At 49.4% G+C, this 23,497-nt stretch overlaps 1 protein-coding gene across 1 annotated transcript in view; it reads right to left on the reverse strand.

Moving 5' to 3' along the window:
• The window catches only part of Sfxn5 (sideroflexin 5), a 116,896-nt gene that overhangs the window by 60,205 nt on the left and 33,194 nt on the right, over positions 1 to 23,497 (reverse strand). The window contains exons 3-6 of the mRNA XM_005369836.2: positions 22,915 to 22,992; positions 14,096 to 14,122; positions 13,565 to 13,619; positions 11,311 to 11,336 (exon numbers count right to left, since the gene is read on the reverse strand). Of these exons, the coding sequence (XP_005369893.1) occupies positions 11,311 to 11,336; positions 13,565 to 13,619; positions 14,096 to 14,122; positions 22,915 to 22,992 (186 nt within the window). The remainder of the gene's footprint in view (positions 1 to 11,310; positions 11,337 to 13,564; positions 13,620 to 14,095; positions 14,123 to 22,914; positions 22,993 to 23,497) is intronic.

A 23,497-nucleotide genomic window follows, 5' to 3' on the forward strand; every position in this document is an offset into this window, starting at 1 on the left:
GATGGTCCCTGTGAGGGCAGGGGAGGGAAGTGGGGAGCTTGGATGGTCCCTGTGAGGGCAGGGGAGGGAAGTGGGGAGCTTGGATGGTCCCTGTGGGGGTTAATCTTCATTGCCAACTTGGCTGATTGAATTTAGAATGACACCTCAGGGTGTTTTATGATAGATTCCATAAATATTTAATTGAGGTGGGAAGATATGGCCCTCAAATGTAGCCAGCCCTATAAAGTAGAGAGCTAGCTGCTTCCTGAGAAGTGGATGTCATGTGACCAGCTGCCTCAATTGCTGCTGCCACGACTTTTCACCATGAGGGGCAATGTCCTCAAACTACGAGCCAAAACAAACCCTTCTTTACTTAAATTGTGTCTATTGTACATTTCGTCACAGTGAAGAGAAAACTAATCAAAATTCTCCCTAATCACAAAACATAAAGAGCAGAAGATAGCTAGGCGGGTCGATGAGTACATGGGAGTGAGCAAGGCTGACGGACCCTAGCACTCAAATGGGACTTTAAGAAGGCCAGGGCTGACTACAGGCAAAAGAGGCCAACTCCTGCTGAGGCAGCCGTGTACATGTGAGTGTATGCGTGTCTGTGTTTGTGTGTGTGTGTGTGACAGAAGTCAGGCAACAGAGGCATCAGGGACAACAAAGTTACTGGTCTGACTGAGGAGAATGTCCCAGCAATCGACAAAAGACAATCAGGAGAGGGTAAAGATAGTAGACCAGGGACCCTAAGGAGCCTCCGGGGTCTGAGGCAGGTTCTGTAGGCCCCTGCCCTCTGGGTTCCTGCGGCGAGAGGAGGGACCAAAGCACAGGATGCAGCCTCTCTCCCTATTAGGCAATGCACAGCACCATCTGCACAGTCCCAGGAGCAAGAGCAGGCATTTTATAACTTCCTTTTCTTTTTCAGTCTACATTAAAAATAAATGTTCCCTTCAGCTCTCAGATGTATATCTCTGGTGCAGCCTGCCCACATTCCCTCCTGCTGCCCTTTCCAGAACATGGCAGGGGAAGGGAAGGAAGAGAGGGAGAGAGGGAGCCAGTCCACCCGGCTGATGCCAGTGGATCACACCTCTTCCAAGAGGGAAGAGCGGCAGGCATGGCCACACTTGGTGGAGAGTGCCCAGAATGCATGGGGACCAGGGAAAGTGGAAGTAGAGGAAACAGGAGCCAACAGCCAGGCTTTCTTCCCGCCCCCACCCTCCCGCGCTGCAGGACCTTGGCCAAATCACACATCCATCTTTGCATTTACAGTTCATGCAGTGGCTGGAGTGCCCTCTACAGTTCCAGCCCTCTGCTGGCTGTCCTCTCTGCACATCTGTGGGCACCATGGGCCATGCAGTCCCATCATTTGTCCTGCTGTGGCCTAGTGATCAGTGGATGCTGGAGCCAAGGCTGACCCAAGCAAGTCACCCGAGGTCTTCACACCTGTCTTTACCTGTTAAATAAAGGGCTGCCCTGGCATCTCATGGGAGACTCAGGAGAGGAAGAAAAGCACAGACGAAATCTGCCTCAGTGTCTGGCACGTGTTCCCGGATGTCAGGTGGCGGTGTCATTCCTCCTCCAGTCTAGTTCCTCAGTCTTGCCTGCCCCCCAACTCCGGGCCCCACAGCCTGCACCTCATAACTGAGCATCATCTCAGAACATAAGTCTTTGTGTGAATACATATGTGTTCATGTGTGTGCACATGCAAGCACAGCCTGTGGCGGCTGGGAGGACCAAGGATCCGACAGACAGCAAGGATCAGACCAGCTGTTTGAAAACCTCCTCCAGAGGTTGGTTCCAACTAACCAAGAGTCCCTGTGAGTGTGTGCGGAGTGTGGGGTGTCTGTGACAAAGCGCTGCAGCCTTCACTGACTGTCTCGGGACAGCACGTCAGAGTTACGCTGCTGTTGGCACCGTGATCAGTGCTCCTTGCATCGCCATCTTCACTCATGCTGCCGGCCCCTGAGCCCCCGCCCACCTGGGCTCTGGGGCTGGAGAGGGACAATGTCTACTCTAAGGACAGAACAGGGAATGGGGTCAGTGGCTCCCACCTGGAAGACAGTTCAAAAGAAAACTCACTCCTCCAGTATCCTCACGGCTATAGATAGACAAGATTTTTAAGGATTTATTTGTATTTATGTGTATATGAGTGGGTGTGTGCACAGGAGTGCAGGTGCCCACAGAGGCCAGATGAAGGCTTAGATTCCTTAGAGGTGGAATTTAAGGCAGCTGGGAGCTGCCCAATGTGGGTGCTAGGAACTGAACTCAGGTCCTCTGGAAGAGCAGGCAGTGCTGTTAGCCTCTGAGTCATCTCTTGAGCCCAAAGTGTCTCATACACCCCAATCTTCTGGCCATGAGCCTTACCTGAGCTGCCGAAGTGTGTGTGTGCACACGCGCATGTGTGTGTCCGTCTGTGTGTGTGTGTCCATGTGTGTGTGTTTGTGTGTGTATGCTACCTGAGCTGCTGAACTGTGTGTGTGTGCATGCTACCTGAGCTGCTGAAGTGTGTGTGTGTCTATGTCTGTGTGTGTGTGTTACCTGAGCTGTTGGAGGTGGGGCACGGGCCAATCAGGGCACCAATAACTGACCTTGGAGAGACCTGAGCAGTTCCTACAGCTTGCCACTTTCCATATCACTCTCGGTTGGTGGAAAGACTTTGTACAGAGCTCATAACAAGTTCAAGGCTAGCTTGAGCTACATGGGACTGGACCCCCCCCCAGTGTGTGTGTGTGTGTGTGTGTGTGTGTGTGTGTGTGTGCGTGTGTGTGCGTGTGTGTGTGTGTGCTGGAACGATGGCTCAGTGGTGAAGTGCACTAGCTCTTGCAGAAAAACCTGGCTTCAGTTCCCAGTACCTACATGGTGGCTTACAACTATCTTTAACTCTAGTTCTAAGGGATCTGACGCCCTCTTCTGACTTCCATGGGCACTGCATGCACATACTTGCCGGTAGAACACACACACAAAAGATAAATCTAAAGGTGGGGGCCACTGGGAGATGGCTCTGTTAGAAAATGACTTGCTGTACGAACATGAGGACCTGAGTCTGATCCCCAGCACTCACAAAGAAAATCAGAAGCAACAGTATGTAATCCCATCACTGAGGAGGTGGAGACAGGTGTCATCTGCAGGTTAGCTGGCCAGCCCGTCTAGACAATTGGTTAGCTCCAGGTCCGGGGAGAGATACTGTGTCAAACAGTAAGGTGGAGGACGATTAAGGAAGACATCTGAGGCTGACCTCTGGCCTCCAAACACAAGTCTGTACCCCAGCATGTGCCTGTGTGCACACACACACAAACAACACAACAATTAAGGAAGACATCTTAGGCTGACCTCTGGCCTCCAAACACAAGTCTGTACCCCAGCATGTGCCTGTGTGCACACACACACAAACAACACAACAAACTATTGGGAGGCAAAACCACCACAGGGTACCACCAAACTATCCCAACTGACAAGAAAATGATAAGGATGACTGTCCCTCTACCCTCCATTCCACTGTCCACTGGAGATCAACACCCCTCTCCACTCCTCAGGTCTCCATTCCAACTGAGGTTCCGCTCCTTTGCAGGCTCCCCCCACCCCCGACATTCACCTCAGCTGTCACTAGGTTTGCTTCTATTTCCCCAGAACTGTCCTCGGCTTTGGAGGTGAGAAGCCAGAGGACGTTCACAACCCTCACTAGTGGAACACCTGTCTTCTGATAACGCCCCTTTCCACCACCTCCTCCTCCTCAACAGCTGTCTCCCACAGACCTGCCACAGCTGGGGCATCTAACGATGTGCTAGGTTTTTTCCCTGTGCTTTGCTTCCATCTTCTGATTTATATGGCAATGATCGGAATGAGAAGTGACACTAGGTGTATCGCGGATGTCGCTGCCATTCAAAGGACGCAGCCATCTCAAGCAGCACCTTTCGTCAAGACTGTGTCTAGCCGTGGCTGCTGGGGTCTAGCTCTAACTGGAATGACACCTCTTGCATGGTGTGGATGGGGTCAAAATGGCTGTTATTTGGTGCCACTGGAGGTGGGCTGAGGGGAAACGAGGACTGGGATTAGGATACTGGAGAAAGTTTGGGTTAAGGAGGACTTGGGATGCCAGGAAAGCCCCAGGAGGTGGACAAACCCTAACATCCTTTGCTGCTTCCCCACAGTGGACATTCAGTGACCTCGGGGATATCTTCTGAGTCTTGTGGTTTCTATACTCAAGGGAGTATCTTTAGCAGTAGGAGAAGGTTCAGAGTGTGTAACCCAAGGCTAGAAATGTCCCCAAAGAGTCAGAATCTGTGACCAGGAAGGTAGCTGGGTTGGTATAGTGCTTGTCTAATAAGCACAAAGCTCTAGGTCCCACACTCAGCACTGCATAAGCCAGATGTGATGGTGTACTCCTGCAAGCCTAGCACTTGGGAGATGGAGCAGAAGATCAGGAGTTCAAGGCCAGCCTCAGCTATTTAGTGAGTTTAGGACAGGCTCAGTTATTTCTGACACTTTGTCTCATAGACCGAGAGATAGATAGATAGATAGATAGATAGATAGATAGATAGATAGATAGATAGATAGATAGATAGATAGATAGATAGATAGATAGATAGATAGACAGACAGACAGACAGACAGACAGACAGACAGAAAGATAGGGTACCAAACTCACTGACCAGGGGCTCATAGTCTGTGTCCCTCATCCTCCTGAGATTTGAAAGTTCCAGACTGGATGGGAACACGGAGCTGAGGAGGGAGGTGTAAATGTCCACAGGGAGCCCAAGGCCCAGGAAGGCCAGAGCTCCTGGTGTGTGAGGTGTGCAGGGCACAGGCAGAAGAGTTGAAGAGACCCCAGAGCAGGGGGAAGCTAGGGAAAGAGCTACTGACTGTAGGAAGCACCGCCACGGTGGGAGCTTCTTGGAGTACCCTGAGACAATGGGTACCGGGCCACAGCAGCCGCAGAAGTGGCCTGGGCACACTGGCTTAGCATCCGTGCTTCTGTATAAATTGGGATCTTTTTGCCACACACTAAAGTGGGGGAAAGTTCCCATCTTTAAATGTTAAGCTTAAAATAAGCCCCGACACGGGTGCCAGTGGATCTGTGAAATCTGCTGACTAAACTGGCACCCGCACTGGTGAGAGAACCGGCTCGTCCCTCTGGAGCCCCTGGGTAGGCAGTGAGGTGATTCTCAGGCTACGCAGGAGGGCATGGGGTCAGGCAGGGATGCTCATATAGGCAGGAGGTTGCTTGGATGTGGCATCTAGAAGCTTCTCGGTTGAGCTACCTGCCAGCCTTGCTCGCCCCTTCCCTTCATCACTCAGGGGCCCAGTTCCTAGCACATTCGCTGGCACCCTTGTTTCTATTTCGGTAAGCGTTTTCAGTGGCTTCTACATGCACATGATTTCTTATTCTGACCACGGGCTTCATGAAGGTGTGGACTGGAACCTTCCAGACCCTTTAGGGCCAGTAATGAACGAATGTTCAAGGCTGTCAGGCAACAGCGGGGCATTCAAGGGGCCACTGTGGCTGAGGGGCTCCAGGCTTCAGGTGGAAGTGCCGGAGAAGCACTCATGTGCCTTCTACATAAGGTTAAAGTTTTGATCTGGTGGCAATGGGAGTCCAAGCCCAGAGACAGAGAGCCATGGCTTCTCCATATCCATGGGCTCAACTGGAGATCCACCTCCGGCCCAATGCTCTGAATCTCAGAACATGGCTATGTGGGGCTCAGAAGAAGGTCCACTGCTGGGCTATCTACTGGACATCATGTCCCAAGCCAGGCTTCCAGTTTGGCCTCCGTGGAGAGATCATTACTGCTCTGAGGTGTCCCATCTCCATGCTGTACGCTACTAAGAGGCTCTGAGGTCTGGTCCACACTGGACATCTGCTTTCACAGCGCGTAGCCCATGGCAATGGAGACGAGCATCCCAAGCTTAGACACCAACCAACAGGGCTGTAGTTCCCTGCAACAAAGGGTTTGTCTCGGGCATGAGGGGAGCACCTTGGGGGCACTCCAGGACAGAGCTGCAAGCACACACTCCAGCACACAGCAGGCTGAGGCAGGAAGATCACAGTTCAACACCAGACTGTGCTATACTGTGAAATCCTGTCTTAAAACAAATACAAAGCCATCCTAACAAAACAGAGCTGAAGCTCTTAGCTTTGTTGATTTGGCCTGGCTGAGGGCAGCCACTGACTCTGCAAAAATCTAGCTGGTTGTTTAGTCAGTCATGGGCCCATATCTACCTATGAGTGACCAACTCAGATGCCCAGGTCTCTGGTTTGATAATGTTGCCAAATGATATATCAGCGTAAATTTGTATAAAAATTATTGTGTCAGGGATGAAGAGATGGCTCAGTCAGTAAAGTGCTTGTCTTACAAGCATGAAGGCCTGGGTACAATCCCCCCATGGCCCACTTTAAGAAAGAAATGAGGTATGGGGAGGGAAGGCACATGTTCATCTAATGGGGAGAAGTGGGAGCAGGAGGATCCTTGGGGCCCACTGTCTAGTCTAGCCTGTTTGGTGAGTTCCAAGCCAGTGAAGGACCCTGTGTCAAAACCAAGATGGCATGGGGCTGGAGAGATGGCTCAGAGGTAAAGAGCACCAGCTGCTCTTCCGGAGGTCCTGAGTTCAATTCCCAACAACCACATGGTGGCTCACAACCATCTGTAATAAGATCTGGTGTCCTCTTCTGTACTGCAGGATACATGAAGGAAGAAACCTATATACATAATAAATAAAAATCTTTAAAAAAAACTTAAAAATAAAACAAGATGGCACCTGAGGAACAACACCTGAGGTTGACCTCTGACCTACACATACACAACCATGTGCACACACACACTAGACACATGTGCGAACACAGAAATGACTATCACGGACCCTCACATGCCTACCTATTAACTATCCTACCCTTCTTTCTCATCCATAAAAATCTCTGTATGATTGAGAGTCAGCTATGCACCAGCTAAATTCTCCACAAAATGCCACGGTTGTATGGGACTCCCAAGAAAACTCCTCAAAGATGAATGACTCAGCTGGGAGATATCTCACTCCTGTCTTCTTTATCCTCTTTGAGATGTGCACATGACTGGATTCCAGCAGCTGTCGTGTGGGCTGAAAGGTGACAAATACAATAAAAACCAGCACTGAGAACAAGCGATAAAAACCGGAAGATTGGGCACCTGGTGGCCCTGGGCAGTTCTAGCCACATTCAGACTTCTTTGACATTCGAGAGAATAATGTTCACGTCATTGTTAGCCTGGATTTTCTATAGCATGCAGATGAGCCTACTCTTAACTGATAATAGTTGTGCCACAAAGAAAACCACACTAAATTCTAAATGACAGACTGACAAAAGTCACGTTCTCTGAGCAGGATTAAGCTATAGTGATAACAAATAATACTTTTCTAAAAGAAACCAGGAGCTGGAGAGATGGCTCAGCAGTTTAGAGCTGGTACCACTCTCTTGCAGAGGACCTGAGTTCAGTACCCAGCACTCCCAGCAGGCAGCTCACAAACTCCCAGAACTCCAGCTCCAGGGGATCCCATGCCCTCTTCTGACATGTGTAGGCACCTGCACACACATTTCCAAACCCATACACAAGGACACATAATTAAAAATAAATCTTGGGCCAGAGATATGGTTCAGTGGTTAAGAGCACACACTCGGGTCTTGCAGAGGACCCGAGTTCAGCTCCCAGCATTATACTAAGTGACTAACAGATACCTATGGCCCAGCTACAGGGAAATCTGACACCTCTGGCCTCCATGGCCACCTGGACGCCTATGCATACACACAAAAAATGTAAAGGAAATCTTTTTTAAAAAATCTCCACTAAGGATTCAAAATTATAATTTCAAACTTATTTGGAAAGCAAAGGCATAGGGCTACATTATGTATCTATACACAGGAAAATATATGATGCCAGGACTTTTAAAAGGCAAATAACAGTCATAAACACTTTCAAGACAAAAAATAAGAAAAGCAGGCTGGGGCCTGAGAGGGATGGCTCAGTGGGTAAAGGTGCTTGCCCCAAAGACTCATGATCTGAGTTCGAGCCTTGGAACCTACCTGGTAGAATGGGAGAACTGATTCCACCCATGCCCCATGTGCACAACACCCAATAAACACAGATATAAAAACACTGTTTAAGGATACCAGGCCAGAAGAAGCTCGGCTGGTAAAGTATCTGACTAGCATGCACCCAGCAACACATGAACCGGGTGTGCAATGCCTCCCTGTGATCTTGCGGCTCTGGAGCTGAAGGCAGAAGGGTCTGAAATTCAATGTCATCCTCAGCTACCTGGCCAACCTGGGCTACTATTACTGGGCAATCTGTCAACTGAAACCTTTCTTCCTTCCCTTCTTCCATTTTCTTTTCTTTGTGAGAAGTGACCTCACCATGTTGACCTGACTGGTCTCAAACTGCACGGCTCAAGTGATCCTCCTGCCTCACTGGAGTTCTAATGCTAAGCACAAGCAGGGGAATCTGACTTCAAAAGATTAACTGTCCACGATACTTGTATGTACACACACGAGGGCTGAAGCGTGTGGTGAGGACCTGCACTTCTGTCTGTATTGTCTGAACCCGGCCAAGAAGACGCTCATGTATCGCTTATATAAATGCTAATGACTTCATTTTTCAATGTTAACTCCTTTCAGTCACAGTCTCGCACGTCTTAGGGTTTTGAACTCTGTGACTGAAGTTGGCCCTGAACTCCTGATCCTCCTGTCCCCATCTCCAAAATGCTGGGATTACGGGCATGTGCTAGCATTAAAATATTCTTTATAAAAAAAAAAAAAACTCTTGGTGGTATTTTTGAATCCCAAAGAACATATTCATATATTACTTGTATAAAATATACATCTTTTTTCTTTTAATCCTAGAGATATTTTTGAACACCAAAGATAAGAGAAAAATATATCAAATGATTCCCAAAGAGATGAAAAAATTTACTTACAAAAGAAAACACATTTGAGCCAAATATTGTTCATGCCTATAAGGGGAAAAAAGACATTGCCTGCAAAGCCATGATGCAGACAGTGGATGATCCGCAAGCCCAAATGTTACTCAAAAGAGCATTCTACCCAAACACAAAGTCTACATAATCATGATGTTTGAGACAATTGTTAAGACTCCAAATTATTTCCAAAAAAATTGGCAGGTGTATAGAAGCCAAGGTTAAAGGAAGAGCCAGGCTTGGTGGCACAGGACCATAATCTTAGTGCTCAGGATGCTGAGACAGGCTTGGGAGTTTGAGGCCAGCCTGGGCTACATAGCTGAACTCATCTCAACACAAAGGCAACGCCCCAAAATGTGAATGGAGTCCTGGTCTCTCTCTGTTTGTAGTGGGGACACCGGGAGGCCAAGCTTCTTAGCCTTCTCCAGCAGACAAGAGAGTTTGTCTTTTCCACCTTGTGTCCCCAACCTTACTCAGAGTCCTTTATGAAACAAATGCTAGGGAAATGCAGCCTTAGGGAGTTCCCTTTCCTAGGAGTCTCCACTAGTGAGCCCTGAACACCTGCAATAATAGTTATTCAACTGAAAAAAACAGGACAAAATGGTATGCTAAGCTCCCTCCCCGCACCCTCTTCCCCTCCCCACGCCCCTGGCCAGGCAGATACACACACACACACACACACACACAGAGGCAGAGATACACACAAACACATACAGGCGGAGATGCACACACACACACACAGGCGGAGATGCACGCACACACACACACACAGGCGGAGATGCACGCACACACACACACAGGCGGAGATGCACGCACACACACACACAGGCGGAGATGCACGCACACACACACACACACAGGCGGAGATGTACGCGCGCACACACACACACATACACACACAGGAGGAGATGCACACAAACACACACACACACACACACACCCCTGGTACAGGACAGGACACACCGCATATCTACTATCTGATTCTCGATATTTATAATGCTTACATATAGAATGTCACGTATCTGCTATTAAACAATGTGAGTGAATGGCCATCACCAGAATTCGGAGGGTCCCCTTCCAGAGGACCAAATAAAAACCAGTGAAAACAACTGCTCCAATATAAACCAGGAGTAAAATGGAAAAATTAAACAAATATAAGTAATAAGCCAGAAAAGAAAATTAAAAGCCTGGCTTAGCGAGAGTGGGATATGGCTTGGTGGGTAGAGTGCTGGCATGCAGGGGGTCCTGGGTTTCAACTGCACAGTCACACAAGGCAAGTACAACCGCACACATTTGTAATCCCAGGACTCAGGAGGAAGAAGCAAGAGAATCACCAGTTCAAAGTTGACCTCAACTACATATCAAGGCTAGACTGGGCTACATAGACTTTATCTCAAAAAAAAAACAAAAACAGATACATAGATAGACCAAGTGTAATGGTATACAGCTGTAGCCTCAGCACTTGGGGGGCTGAGACAGGAGGATCAGGAGTTCCGGGCCAGGCAGATAAAGTGTCGGGGGGAAAAAAAAGCAAATCACCCCAGAACCGTGGATGTGGCGCTGAAGAAGTACTTAGGTTTGACGGAAAGAAATAGGGGAGAAAGCTGAATGAAAAATGAAATATCAGGGGAAACAAGCAATCTTCAAAACTAAATTGCATATGTACGAGATGAAGTTTTCAAGCGCACACACATCTAGGGTAACATGATGTGCACTCTGTCGCTGGTGCTATCACTTCCTCAGAGGACCATGTGCTGCCTTCTCCCTAAGAGCCCACAGGAACCCTGGCATGGCTTTCCTGCTGGGTTCCCTCCTCAACCCAAAGCGAAAGGAGTGGCTCCTGCTTGTCATTCCCGGGGCCGCTCTCACAGACATACAGCACACACCCATACACTATATATACTATCACTTTGCACATTTTAAAACATGATATAAATGACATCAGCGAGTATTACTACTGTGCCACTATTTTCTCATTCAACACTGTTTTTCAGACTTAATCCATATTCATAACACAGAATACTTAACACAGGAAAGAAACCATGCACAGGGCTAAACCCGACTCCAAAACCAAACAAAAAGAACACCAGAAACCCTTTCTGAATTAATTTGCAACTTCAATTTCCACAAGGTGCCCTTGTCTTCCCAATTCCCTGATTCCTTTGGAAAGCTCCCAGTCTCCAAGGAGGGCCCAAGGCCCCACCAAGTGGGTGCAACTCCCGGTGCAGCGCTGCATAGCAGCAAGGGCAGAAGGGTGTGCATGCCCCTTCTCCCTGCAGTGCCCCACCAGGACAGTAAACTAGGTCCTCTGCCAGGTGTTTACAAGCAATGATGCTGTTAGACCTTTGACGTTTCATTTTGGCAAAGAAAACCCTTTGCAGGTAAGACTTACAATTGGCGTCCCGAAAGGAATGTAACCTGTGGGTGGGGAGAGAAAAGGAGTCAGGTCCCATGAACCATCTGGGTCTCATGAGATACCCAGAAGCCTCTGGGGCTTGCTCTGCCCCATGGCCCTGGTGAAGAAGTCCAGGACAATCACAGAAAGACACCACAGTTTTCCTTCAACTCAGCTTTTCCCACCGCAAAGGGCTCACGGTCCCTCAAACTCTAGCCCCCCCCCCATTCTCCAGCTGCCAGACAACTCCAGCTCCCCCCAGAATCCAGAGGCTGACCTGCAGACAGAATAGCCTGCTGCTTGTCACCAGTGGTCTCTGAACCTTTTCCTCCCCTAAGGCACAATATCCCCACCCCCACAATATCCCCACCCCCACAATATCCCCACCCCCATGGTTTAAACTCCCAAGGAGCCCTAAGCATCTTCCTTCTTCCTTTAGCTGTTTTGACTTCTTCCACTTCACAGCCAATCCTGGGACAGGAATTCCCTCTCCACCTGAGATGGCATGTGTTAGATACTAGAGCATCTAGTGTTGTGGCTGGCCAGCCTCGGGGAGCCGGGGAACACTGGGTGAGGTTCGGCCAGGTCTTGTGTACAAGGCTTCCTCACTGCTGTCTGGGAGCAGACTCCTGTCCCTTGGCCTGACTTACAGTAGGCAACCAGCTGATGGTCAGGCACCAGGGACCATACTTATCTGATTGGCATGGAGAACCCAGGTTCACATCCTGAGCAAACACAGCTCTATGTGCTGGTGCCATGGCTCTCCTGCGCCTCCCTCTGGGGACTGGGCCAAGTTGGGGGGGGGGGGTAGTGGAAATAACTGCCTGCCTCAGAAAGGTCCAAAATTACAAAAGAAGGCGAGTTGGGGTAAGAGCCTGTTCTGCCCAGTAGAGGGACAGCGACAGCTCCAACTCTGGGTCCTGTATGTTCAGAGCCTTTGCTGCCTGAGCCCTTCACATCAAAGCCAGGGCTCCCAGCCGCCAGTGCCCAGTTTACAAAATGGCATCCTGCAGCCACATTATGGCCGAGCCTGTGAGGTCACCTGAGTGTGGTCTGCTGTTGCAGCCAGGTGGAGGCCTTTCAGGGCAGCAGACAGTGGCCCTCTGCAGCACTCTCATGAATCATGGGAAAATGGCCACGAAGAGGTGGTAGCACGCTGGTGTGAGTCTATCCCTCTGCAGAGTGACTTGGGGCAAAATCCATAACCTCTCAGACCAGGGAAAGGGCCCCCACCTCAACCTGAACAATTGTATTCCAGGTCCCAAGAGTGAATCAAACAACATAGCCCTCTAGGAACTCCTAGACAGGGACTTTCTAGGGGCAGAAACTCAGAACCCCCGTGGGCATCGATTCCACAGAACGGGAGCCCTGCCTTGTCTATCCAGACAAGGGTCGTGAGTACACACTGCACGCCGGCCAAAAGGGGAGGTTATTTAACAACAACGTCAGAGGACAGTGAGTCCGTCTCAATGCTACAGCCTAGAACAGGGAGTAGACAGTGAGAAAAAGTGCATTGCAGGGGGTCAGATGGAACCTGTAGGAGCCAGGGCTTGCCCAGGACAGGTGACATGAGGCTGCTATCAGGAAGGGGTTTGTGACTCAGTAGATTTTGTGCCAAAATCTACTGCAGAGGCCACAGCGCCACCCCAACCACACAGGGGGGAAGGGAGGCAGGTGTGAGCCTGGCCAGGGTCTAACAGGGTGGAGCTAACATGAGCAGGTGGGCAAGAGTGCGGCTGTATGTGTGACCGGCTATGTCCTTCTCTGGTGCTGTGCTGTGGCTACGGCCTCCAAACTGAAATATTCATTTCTGGAGGAAGGGAGCTCAGATGGCAGTACTTGGACCATGGCGTAGAATGCTCAGAAAGTTCTAAGATACCCAGGAGCCTCTCCGAGGCTGTAGGAGCTCTAGACACTTGCTGACAAGTCTCTTCAGGTGGAGCTGCCTGCAAGGTGGTCAGGGAGTGCCAGGGATGCAGCTGTCGTGAGGTGCCACCTATGCTGGGATGGGATTTGGGTAATGCACTTGCCTGAGAGCCAGCAATGCTCCTTTAAGTAACCCTAATAAAACTTGGCTCACCAAGAGATTTGAGTGCACTGTTTGTTTGGGGTGTCATCAGTCCTTTTTCTGGGGTGAATACATTTTTTTCACATCTTTCCAGGAAAAGTCATATAATATCTAAGCATGTGACTACTCCTAGTGGGGGCCACAGTCAGCACTCCAAGCTGGGCAGAACCAGGAGGAGCTCACCTGACATTCTGAAAGGCATGAAGATCTTCTCATTGGTGTCTGGGTGTAGGATAGCCTGATGGTGGGGAGAGAAGATGGGGAAGGAACACGCAAAGGATTAAGGATGAGAGTTAGGACAGCTTCCCCAAGATGACCCTCCCACCAGTGACTCAGCACTGCTCTGGACAGTTGGTTTTCACCACTTCAGTATTAAGGAAAATCAAACATGAGCCATGGTCAGTGTCCTCCTCCTGACCCATCCTCCAAGCCCATGGGGGCCAAGACTGTGCCCACCTTGAAGTCTCCTTGCCCTGGCCTGGCACAGACTCAGACTTGGTGGACAGAACCCAGAGTTTCTTTTCTTGAAACCCCCAGAGTTCCTGGGATGAGGCCAGTAAGGCCAGAACGGGATGCTGGGAGGAAGGAAGGGGTGAGGAGAGGCTGGGTACCCATTAATCATGGAATTAGGGCTTCTGTTAGACCCCTGGGACAGGGAGAGGAGGGGGTCCAGGAAAGCACAGAGGAGAAAAAAGAAAACCAGAACTAGATTACCTGTTTGATTTTCTGGGCACTCCAGAGCTGGAAGAGAGAGAGAGAGAGAAATGAGAAGTTTAAACTCTCTGGGCCATGCTTTCTTTTAATTTTTTATTGTTTTAAGATTTATTTTTATTTATGAGTATATATGCATGTTATCTATGTGAGTATATGCCACATGTGTGTATACTGTAGAGGTCAGAAGAGAACTTCTGATCCCTGGAGCTGGAGTTACAGGCAGTTATAGTTTATGAGCTGCCCAGTGTGGGAGCTGGGAGCTGGGAGCTGAGCTCAAGTCCCCTGGGAAAGCAGCCAGTGTTCGAGCCACTGAACCACCTCTCCAGCCTCCAATTTATTGATTTTTGAGACAGGCTATCCCATAGCCTATCCTGGCCTCAACCTCAATATGCAGCTGACAATGACCCTGAACTCGTGGCCCTCCTGGAGCCTCCACCTCCAGGGTATTCAGGTTAAGGTAGTCCACCATGCCTTTAGGGGGTCCTGAGGATGGACCTCAGGGCTTTGAGCATGCTAGCCATGCAGACTACCAACAGGGTTACATCCCTAGCCCACTCTTTGTTTTGTTTTCCTTCTTTTCGCTAAATAAAAATTTTTAATTAGCCCATCTTCATTATGACAGTCATACATATATGTTATTGTACCTGGCCAGTGCCATGCTTCCTAACCAAGGGAATTTTGAGACACCTGATCTTCCTGTCTCTACTTCCCAAGGGCTAGGGTCCATGTGGGTACCATTATAACATGTACTTTTTGAATCAAGCAAACATGGCAAGTGAAGGTCAACACTGGATAAAACAGTAGCCTGTGGAAAGATAATTGATCTGGGTGCCTGTGATCCCAGCAACTCAGGAGGTAGAGCCAGGACAATCAGGAGTTCAAGACCAGCCTGGGATACTTGAGACCCTATTTCAAATTGATGTTTGAAAAACCTAAATGAAAAAGATCCTTTCTCGGTGAGCCTGGATATGTACACATACAGAAAGAATTCAGAGGAAAGGAGACAGCTCAGGAACTAAAGAAAACTTTGAAAACCCTGCAGTATCTTTAGAGAGAGAGGGGCTGGACAAGGAAAGAGGAGGGGACAAATCCTATCTCTACCATTTCCTGGATGGGAAGCTAGGCTGCCTGCCTGTTTGCCTTTTCCTGTTTCTTCTGTCATTCTTTCTTCTTTTCTTTTAAAAAATATTTATTTTTAGTTATGTGTATATGTCTACATGGGAAATGTACGTGTATATGAGTGCAGGTGTCTACAGAAGCCAGAAGAGGGCGCCAGATCCCTTGGCATTGAAGTTCTAAGCCACTGTGAGCTTCCCAATATGGGCGCTGAGATTCAAACTCAGGTCTTCTGCAAGAGCAGGGTGTACTGTTATCTGCTGAGCCGTCGTTCCAGCCCCATGTTTTGTTTTGCTTTTCAAGACACAGTCTTATATATTCCAGACTGCTCTCCGACTCTCTGTATAGACCAGGATGACCTTAAAATACTGACCCTTTTGCATAGCTAACTCAAAGCACTCTACCAGCTAAGCTACATCCCCAACTAAGACTTCTGCACACAGGGGATGAATGGGTGGAGGCCAGAGGTCAATGTCAGGTGCCAGTCTTTATGATCCAACTAGACTGACTGGCCAGTGAGCTGCGCGGATCCTCTTATCTCTGCATCTCCAGTGCCTGACACAAGATGCCTGCTGCCCTCTACGCCTGGCCTTTGCATGGGTACTAGCGCGTCAGCTCAGGTCCTTACGCTTGCCTGGCAAGCACTTTACTGAATGAGCCATCTCCAAAGCCCCCAGAACATCTTTATCTATTCTTTGTTCTTTTTATGCTTCTAGAATCCTGTCTTGTTCACATATTACCTTTTCAAAATTTATATGTGTATCTGTATATGTATATGGCTGTAATGGGCAAGACCCTGGGCTCACACTGTAGATTAATCAATTAGTTAATTAATATAATATAAGCAACTACTAGAAAAAAGAAATTGTGTACATTTAATATTTTTCATGAGTCAGGCTTAGTGGCACACACCTTTAATCACGGAAGGGCTCTCCAACAAGGCAAACACAGGCCCAAACATGCAAACATGGGCCAACAGGTTTTGCCCTTTACCCTTCTCTCTCCGTTGCTAAAAACCATTAGATTACATTCCTTTAGCTAGCCCTCAAGGTCCATTCTCTTATTTGGCCACTGACTCATTCCTGAGACAAAACTCCAAGGTCCAACAATCAAAATTCACTGACTATATTGGCTAACCTGTCCAATAATGCCTTACCAGCTCACCCTGGCACAGATACTCTTTTCTCCCTAAAAACCCAGTCCTACAAGAAAGCTGCTGCTGCTGCTGCTGTTGCTGTTGCTGCTGCTGCTGGCGCTGCTGCTGCTGCTGCTGCTGCTGCTGCTGCTGCTGCTGTTGCTGCTGCTGCTGCTGCTGCTGCTGGCTGGCTGGCTGCTTTTGCCCAATCCAGAAGTGTCCCCTCCCACCAAACCCTATCTTGCTTGCCCCTCTGGGGTAAGAAATATCCTTTGTGCCAAGAACTTGGTGTCTGGGTGTACAGACTCCAAGGGACCAGGGGCTGTCCTCCCCTACAATCACAGTACTCAGGAAGCAGAGGCAGGTGGATCTCTGTGAGTTCATGGCCAGCTTGTCCATAGTGAGTTCCAGGACAGCCAGAGCTACATAGTGATACCCTGTCTCGAAAAGAAAGAGAGAGAGAGAGAGAGAGAGAGAGAGACAGAGACAGAGACAGAGACAGAGACAGAACAAGAAAAATGCGTTTGTTTTTGTTCTTGTTTTGGTTTTAATGACAAAGGATGTCCAGCATCCAAGTCCTTTACTGACTCCTATGGTATATGGAAGATTAAATATCCATCAAAATCCCCATATCTAGAGAGCAACAGCTGGCAGGTGGCTGGCTGACCAGGTGGGGTCTGTGTGACTGAGCTCCTGTGGCAGAGATGTGATAACACCTTTCCCAGGCCAGTGCTCCCCACCCTCGACTTTCTGCTCCCTCCTGTGTGTCAGTCTCGCAGATGCTAGCAGGACACCATGAGGGAGGGTAGAGTCACACCAGCCAAAACAAACATCCCTTCCCTTCTTAGCACGTACTTCATTTCTGCCAAGAGCAAAGGGACCGTACACAGGGTCCAGCACTTTGGCCCTGGCACAGCCACCATGTTGCCTTGTACTCCTAGTTAAATTCCCACATACTTTCATTTGTATTTTTTTTTAAGTCAAAGCACACCTGTAACCCCAGCACTCAGGAGGCTGAGGCAGGAGCCTGATCCCAGGCCAACCTTAGGTACACAGCAAGTTCCAGGTCAGCCTGGGCTGCATGGAAAACAACTGTCTCCACAAGTCAGAAACAAATAAAAACTAACCAGAGCTGGGCATGCTGGCATATGCCTACTTAACCCCTGAATTCTAGAGACAGAGGAAAGAAGGTCAGGAGTTCAAGGTTATCCCAGCCATCCTGTCTCAAATAGCAGCGACAATAATCATTCAGAGAGGAATGAGGTGGACGGCATGCCCCATTCCTGTCCGACCTACTACGCCAACTCAAAAGGGCAGGTGAAGGACCCTGGACTTTCAGTTTTGGCTGGGCTTTCCCCCACGACCTGCTGGACCCATGAACTGGATTCGGAAGAGGCAGCAGGTACTGTCCACAGAGAAAAAGCTGCAGTTCCTCAAGCCACGCGTGGAAGGCCATGGCCACCCACATGGAGAGGATGCACACGGAGACACCCTGACTCTGAACTGCACTCCCAGGTAAAGCACTGACCGCCCTTGTGCTCAGCCCCACACCCTCCGCACTTCCGGCTGAACGTGGATCTGTGCAGCCCTGACCCCGTGGGACTGACTGGCTTTAGGTACGACCCTGCATGGTTCTGAGAGTTGAGACTCCATTCGTTTGGCTCATTTGGAGAAGAGGGACAAAAGGGCAGTGTGGGGAAGCCATCTGGGTGGTGTTACAGCACACAGATTTACTGATTTCAGAAGTGGTCAGTGTCCCAGCTGAACCTGCCTCAGTCTCCAAGTGGAGACCAAAGCGGGGTGGGCTTGGGTCCCACAGGCTGCTAGGAGACAGGACACACCCCAGCACCCAGAGGGAGAACAATGGCCCCACCCCCAGTCTGGCTCGCGTACTTCCCCTCTGTCTCCTAGCAAGCTGCTTCTCTAAACCTCCTAAGGCAGCAAAGACAGAGCCTATTTAAAACAACCTCCAGAAGGTAATTAAACGGAGCCTGAAGGGGACCCTTCTGTACGGGAGGGATGCCTCCATTCAACAAACAAAAACCTTCCTAATTGATCAGTTGGGCCCATTGTATTATAGCGGGCACCATTAACTGTGTTGCCATGGTAACTCCCAGGTACCATGTACCTATGCAAGCCTATGTGGGGTGAAGGGCGCCCCCATTCTACAGACACAGGAATAAAGAGGGATGCTCTGCCTGCTTTGCAGCCTTGAACCAGCGGCAGCTGTGGCTTCTTCACTTGAAGTTTCTCTCGCAGTCGAGGTCAGGCCTTACAGAGAACCCAGATTTGAATTCAAGATCTCCACGGGCTCACTAGGAGATGTGGGTGATTTACTTAACCTCTCTGAGCCCCCACTACCTCTTCTGTAATATGAAGACAGGTATATTTACTTTCATGTTTATTATAAAATTATTTATTTAGTGAGCAAATGTTTTTGGTTTTTGTTGTTTTATTGTCAGCCCAAACTTTTTTTTCCCCTGCGAGCAAGTGTTTATTAGGCATCTACTGCACACTAAGCACTAAAGATATCTCAGTGTAGAACAATAAGGTGGCAGCTCCGTGGGCAGAATGCTGTCTTAGCACGCTCGAAGTCCTGGGTTCCATGTCAGCATCGCACACACCAGGCACGTGGTACATGCCTATAATCACAGCATGCTGGAGGTGAAGCAGGAGTTCAAAGTCATCCTCAGCTATACTGAGTTTAAAGCCAGCCTGGAACATGAGATCTATGGTGCAGCAGCTTCCTCCAAACTAAAACATTCATTCCAGGAGGAAGAAAGGATCATGAAACTCAAGAGGTAAACAAAAGGTCACGTATCTGGGAAAGCAGAAACTTGGAAGATTCTAGGAGGTGTTTCTCAAGGATTATCGAAACAGAATATAACTGCTGGGGGAGGAGACTGACCATGTAAGCTGAGGGAGACTCTAGACCATGGAGCTCCTGCCAGTCAGGCATCATTCATTGGTGTGGCGATCATTTAGGAAGTCAACTGTCTGTGGAGAAGCTATCAGTTGTCCATGAGCAGAAGAGCAAGCGAAGCTACAGGACCAAACCACCTCAGATGGCTTGGGTGACTAGGAGCCCTCACTAGGTATCCAGGCAGCTCAGGACATCAGTAACAGCTGCAGGTCTCAGGGCCAGCTGCAGGCTTTTGACCCATCCACCTGCCAAAGGACCTTGGAGCAGACAGCGTGCAGGTGCAGAGAGTGAGGCTCCTGTCTGCTCCAAGTCCAAGAACTCTGTGGGGCTCTTCAGATGCCCCAAACGTAATGCCTGAGCAGAGCCATCTCTGAATAATTTCATACTGCCGTGAGGCTGACATGCCATCTCTGTGCCCTATATCCCCAGTCTGTGAAGGCCAATGGCATGTGACTTCGATGACTGTGGCCCAGGGAAACAAGCACTGTGACAGCCAACACACACAGCCCAATTGTTCAGGCTCTGCAGAGGGAGCTGCTGCTCTGGGGACCAGCGTAGCAGCTCACACCTAGAGTGCCATGCCACCCAGCCACCAGATGGACCCATCAGGCACTACCACTGCCAGCCAGAATGCAGAAGCTCAGGAAACAGCTAAATGCCAAGCTCCAGGCCCTTCCCCCACTCCCAAGAGGCCAGTAAGGGCTTTGGGGACAGAAAACAAAGCAGGCTGAAAAACAGGACAACAGCTCTTAGCTCTCTAAGGGAGCAAGGAGAATAATGTGGCCTCTATCCCCAAACTCTGGGAGCGGAGAGAGGTCCCGAGAGGCCCAGCTCAGAGGGAATGGGCACGAGGGAGCTTAGACAGGCAATGGCCAGAGTCAGGAAGTGGCCTTCCTTCTGACAGGTACAAGGACACTAGAAGGGCTGGAGGTTCAGGTCCACCATGCAGACCCAATGCCAGCCAGAAATGACACTACTGGGGAACAAGACTACAGCTTGCCTCCCTGTCCAGGGCTGGAGGGCAGATACATCAAGACAGACAGACTCGCTTGACTGCCTGGGCTTCCTGTCTCATTGTTCCCTCAGGGCCCTGCGTGGGCTTTTAGCCAAGACACTGAGGTCACTTTGCCATGATAGCATCTAGCACATCTGCTCTGTTCATTTCTTCTGGGGTGCTTCCTCCCCAGACCTTCAGCATAGTGTCTATCTCTGTCTGGACCAAACCCACGGCAAATGTGCCTAGCTCACTCCTTTCTCATCCTTGCCTGCACCCCTCCCAGCCCGCTCCCTCCTCACTAGCTGGCTTCTCATCAGCCCATCTCAAGTAAGAACACTCTTCCAGGCCAGGTATTGTAGCATACACCTTTAATCTCAGCACTCAAGTGGCAAAGGTAGAAAGAGCTTTGTGAGATCGGGGCCAGCCTGATCTACATAATGTGTGCCAGGACTATATAGAGAGATCCTGACTCAAAACACCAAAAACCAAAGGAAGGAATGGAGGAGGGAGGGGGAGAAGGAAACAGAAAAAGAGAGAGGGAGGGAGGGAGGAAGCAGCCCTGAGTCTGGACAAGCTTCTGCTCCTGTTGACCTTCCACACCACCACGTGTCTTCACCGTCATTGTCTAGGGGTGGGGGTGGGGTGTCCTATGAGGAAAGGTCCTCACCCCGCTGCGTCCTTGCTCTCTGTCTATAGTGATGGAATGGAAGGGGAAGGAGGGCTGAGGGGACCTGAGAGTGGAGGACTTGGTTCAGTGGACCCTGGGTCAGTTCCTAGGACTTAGAAGTAGAGGAAAAGAGGGAACCTGAGTGGCAGTTTAAGATGTACATGTGGGACTCGGGAGACGACCCTCTTGGGGATCCTCTTGGCCATGCAAACATGAACACCTGAAATTGGATCCCCAACACTTGTGTAAAAACCTGATGTGACAGTGTACACTTGTGACCTCAGTGATGTGAGGGGTGAAGACGAGTGGATCCTTGAGGAGCAATGGCCAACCGTCACAGGGAGTGGCACTATGAGGAGGTGTAGGCTGGTTGAAGTAGGTGTGACTTTGTTGGAGGAAGTGTGTCTCGGTCTCTTCCTGTTGCCTTTGGATAGGGTCAGAATTCTTAGCTCCTTCTCCAGCACCATGTCTACCTGCATGCCACCATGCTTCCCACCATGATAACAACAGATTAAACCTCTGAACTGTAGACCAGCCCCAATTAAATGTTTTCCTTTATAAAAGTTGATGTGGTCACAGCAATAGAAACCCTGAGACAGCAACCTTCAGAAATATCAGTATTAAATGGCATCAGAATCTCAGAAGCCATACTGTAAGCCAGGAGAAAATAAGTAATGGTCTTCAAAATTATGAGGACTTCCTCACCCAAGCTGTCAGTTACGTCTGAGTGGGGACACGTGCTTCTAAGGTGGATCTCTGCATATCTGAGGCTAGCCTTGTCTCCATGGAGATTTTAGGATAGTCAGTACTGCACAGTGAGACCCTATCTCAAAAACGAGAACAGAAGCCCTCCAAACATTTAAACATTCTTCTCTTCCACCCCTTTCGGGGAGCTACAAAAAGTATTTCACTATAACTACAGACACACAAAGAAAAGAAAGACCTGGGACTGGGTGGGCTTAGGAAAGGGAAAATGGTAATACAGGGCCTTCAAATTAAAAGGAGGTAGTAAAATACCGAATGCAGAAGATACAGCTGTTTGGTCAAAAGTGAGACCCCAGCCCCCTGACACCCCTACATCTAAGGACTCTGGAATGATTGATTGAAAGCATCACCCTGGCCACTACCATCCATTTTGGGTCCCCTTCCCTAGGAGTTGCCTTGATCTGAACTCCGCTCCGGGAAAGCCTGCCAAGGGCTGACCCCTCTCCAGGGAGGGTCAGGACCACTCCACGGGCTATTGAGGCTGCTGCCCAGAAAAGGAAGACATGGTCTCCAGGGTTTTGTGTGGTCTCCCTGCTCTCTGTCTCCATGCTTTCCCGGACACCCAGGAGCACTGAAGTAAACATGGGCATCTTTTATTCGGTCTAATTTGGTCTGATTGGAATTATTGGCGTCAGCAGAGAGGCTCGTCTTAAGGACTGTTCTTAACAGCAGCAAGAGCTAGAAATGGAACAAAGTTCACCAGTGAAAAACACGGACAATAATTAACTCCAGAGAAAACATAAAGTTGAAAAAAGAAACCAGCCATGGTACAAGCAACTTGACTGTTCAGAAAATGTTATTTAATAACCGGAATGCCATGACAGCTGAAACACAGCTCTCACGCCATGATTAAATGTGAGGAGATACTAGAAGGAAGATGTTCTGTAGTGCTGAAGGACGGGGAGAATCCCCAGCAGTCTCACCTGGCAGTGCTGAGTAGCGGAGAACTGGCAGCTCAGGGGACAGACACAGGCTTACGCCTGAGATGCGGCTACGAGGCGCTCCTTCCCGTGGGCAGAACTAGGACTGGGGCGTGACAACTCAGTGCTTTGGTCTTTTCAACAAGGGCCTTTTTGAACTATGTGTAAATATTTCTTTGAAAAATACGTAATTAAGTTTGGAAATAAAGTTTGTGAACAAAAGGAAACATTTTGGCACATCACCCACAGGATTTGGGATCCCCTCCTCTGACCCCTGCTACCCCCGGCAGAGGTACCTGTTCATTGGTAACTCCCGGACGTAGGGTGCCGCGCTTGTAGTCCTCCAACAGCTGCACGGCTTCTCTGAGACGTCTCTGTGGAGGAAAGAGAAGAGACACTGAGTGGCATCAGACCGGTACTTCTGACAGCACCATCAACCAGAGTGACAGTGTTCACAGTGAGTGACCACAGCCCTCAGAGTACACACGAAACAGTAGAAAGATCTGGCCTGGATCAATAGCCATGCTGTGATACACAACAGATCAGACCAGCCCACCCAAAAACTGAAGTAAAACTCAGAGATGGTTCTGTCAGTAAAATGCTTGTATGCAAGCACAAGGACCTGGGTTCTATCCCCAGACGGCACTAAAAACGAAAGCAAGTAGTGCATACTTGCAATCCCAGAGCCAGAGGGGTTGAAACAGGATTCCTGGGGCTTGCTGGCCAGACAGCATAGCCCACTAGGTGAGCTCCAGGTCAACAGAGATCCTGTCTCAAAACAAAAGGTCAAGCTGGGCGGTGGTGGCGCACGCCTGTAATCCCAGCACTCGGGAGGCAGAGGCAGGCGGATCTCTGTGAGTTCGAGGCCAGCCTGGTCTA

Source organism: Microtus ochrogaster, unplaced genomic scaffold (assembly GCF_000317375.1).
Source record: "Microtus ochrogaster isolate Prairie Vole_2 unplaced genomic scaffold, MicOch1.0 UNK62, whole genome shotgun sequence".
NCBI lineage: Eukaryota > Metazoa > Chordata > Mammalia > Rodentia > Cricetidae > Microtus > Microtus ochrogaster.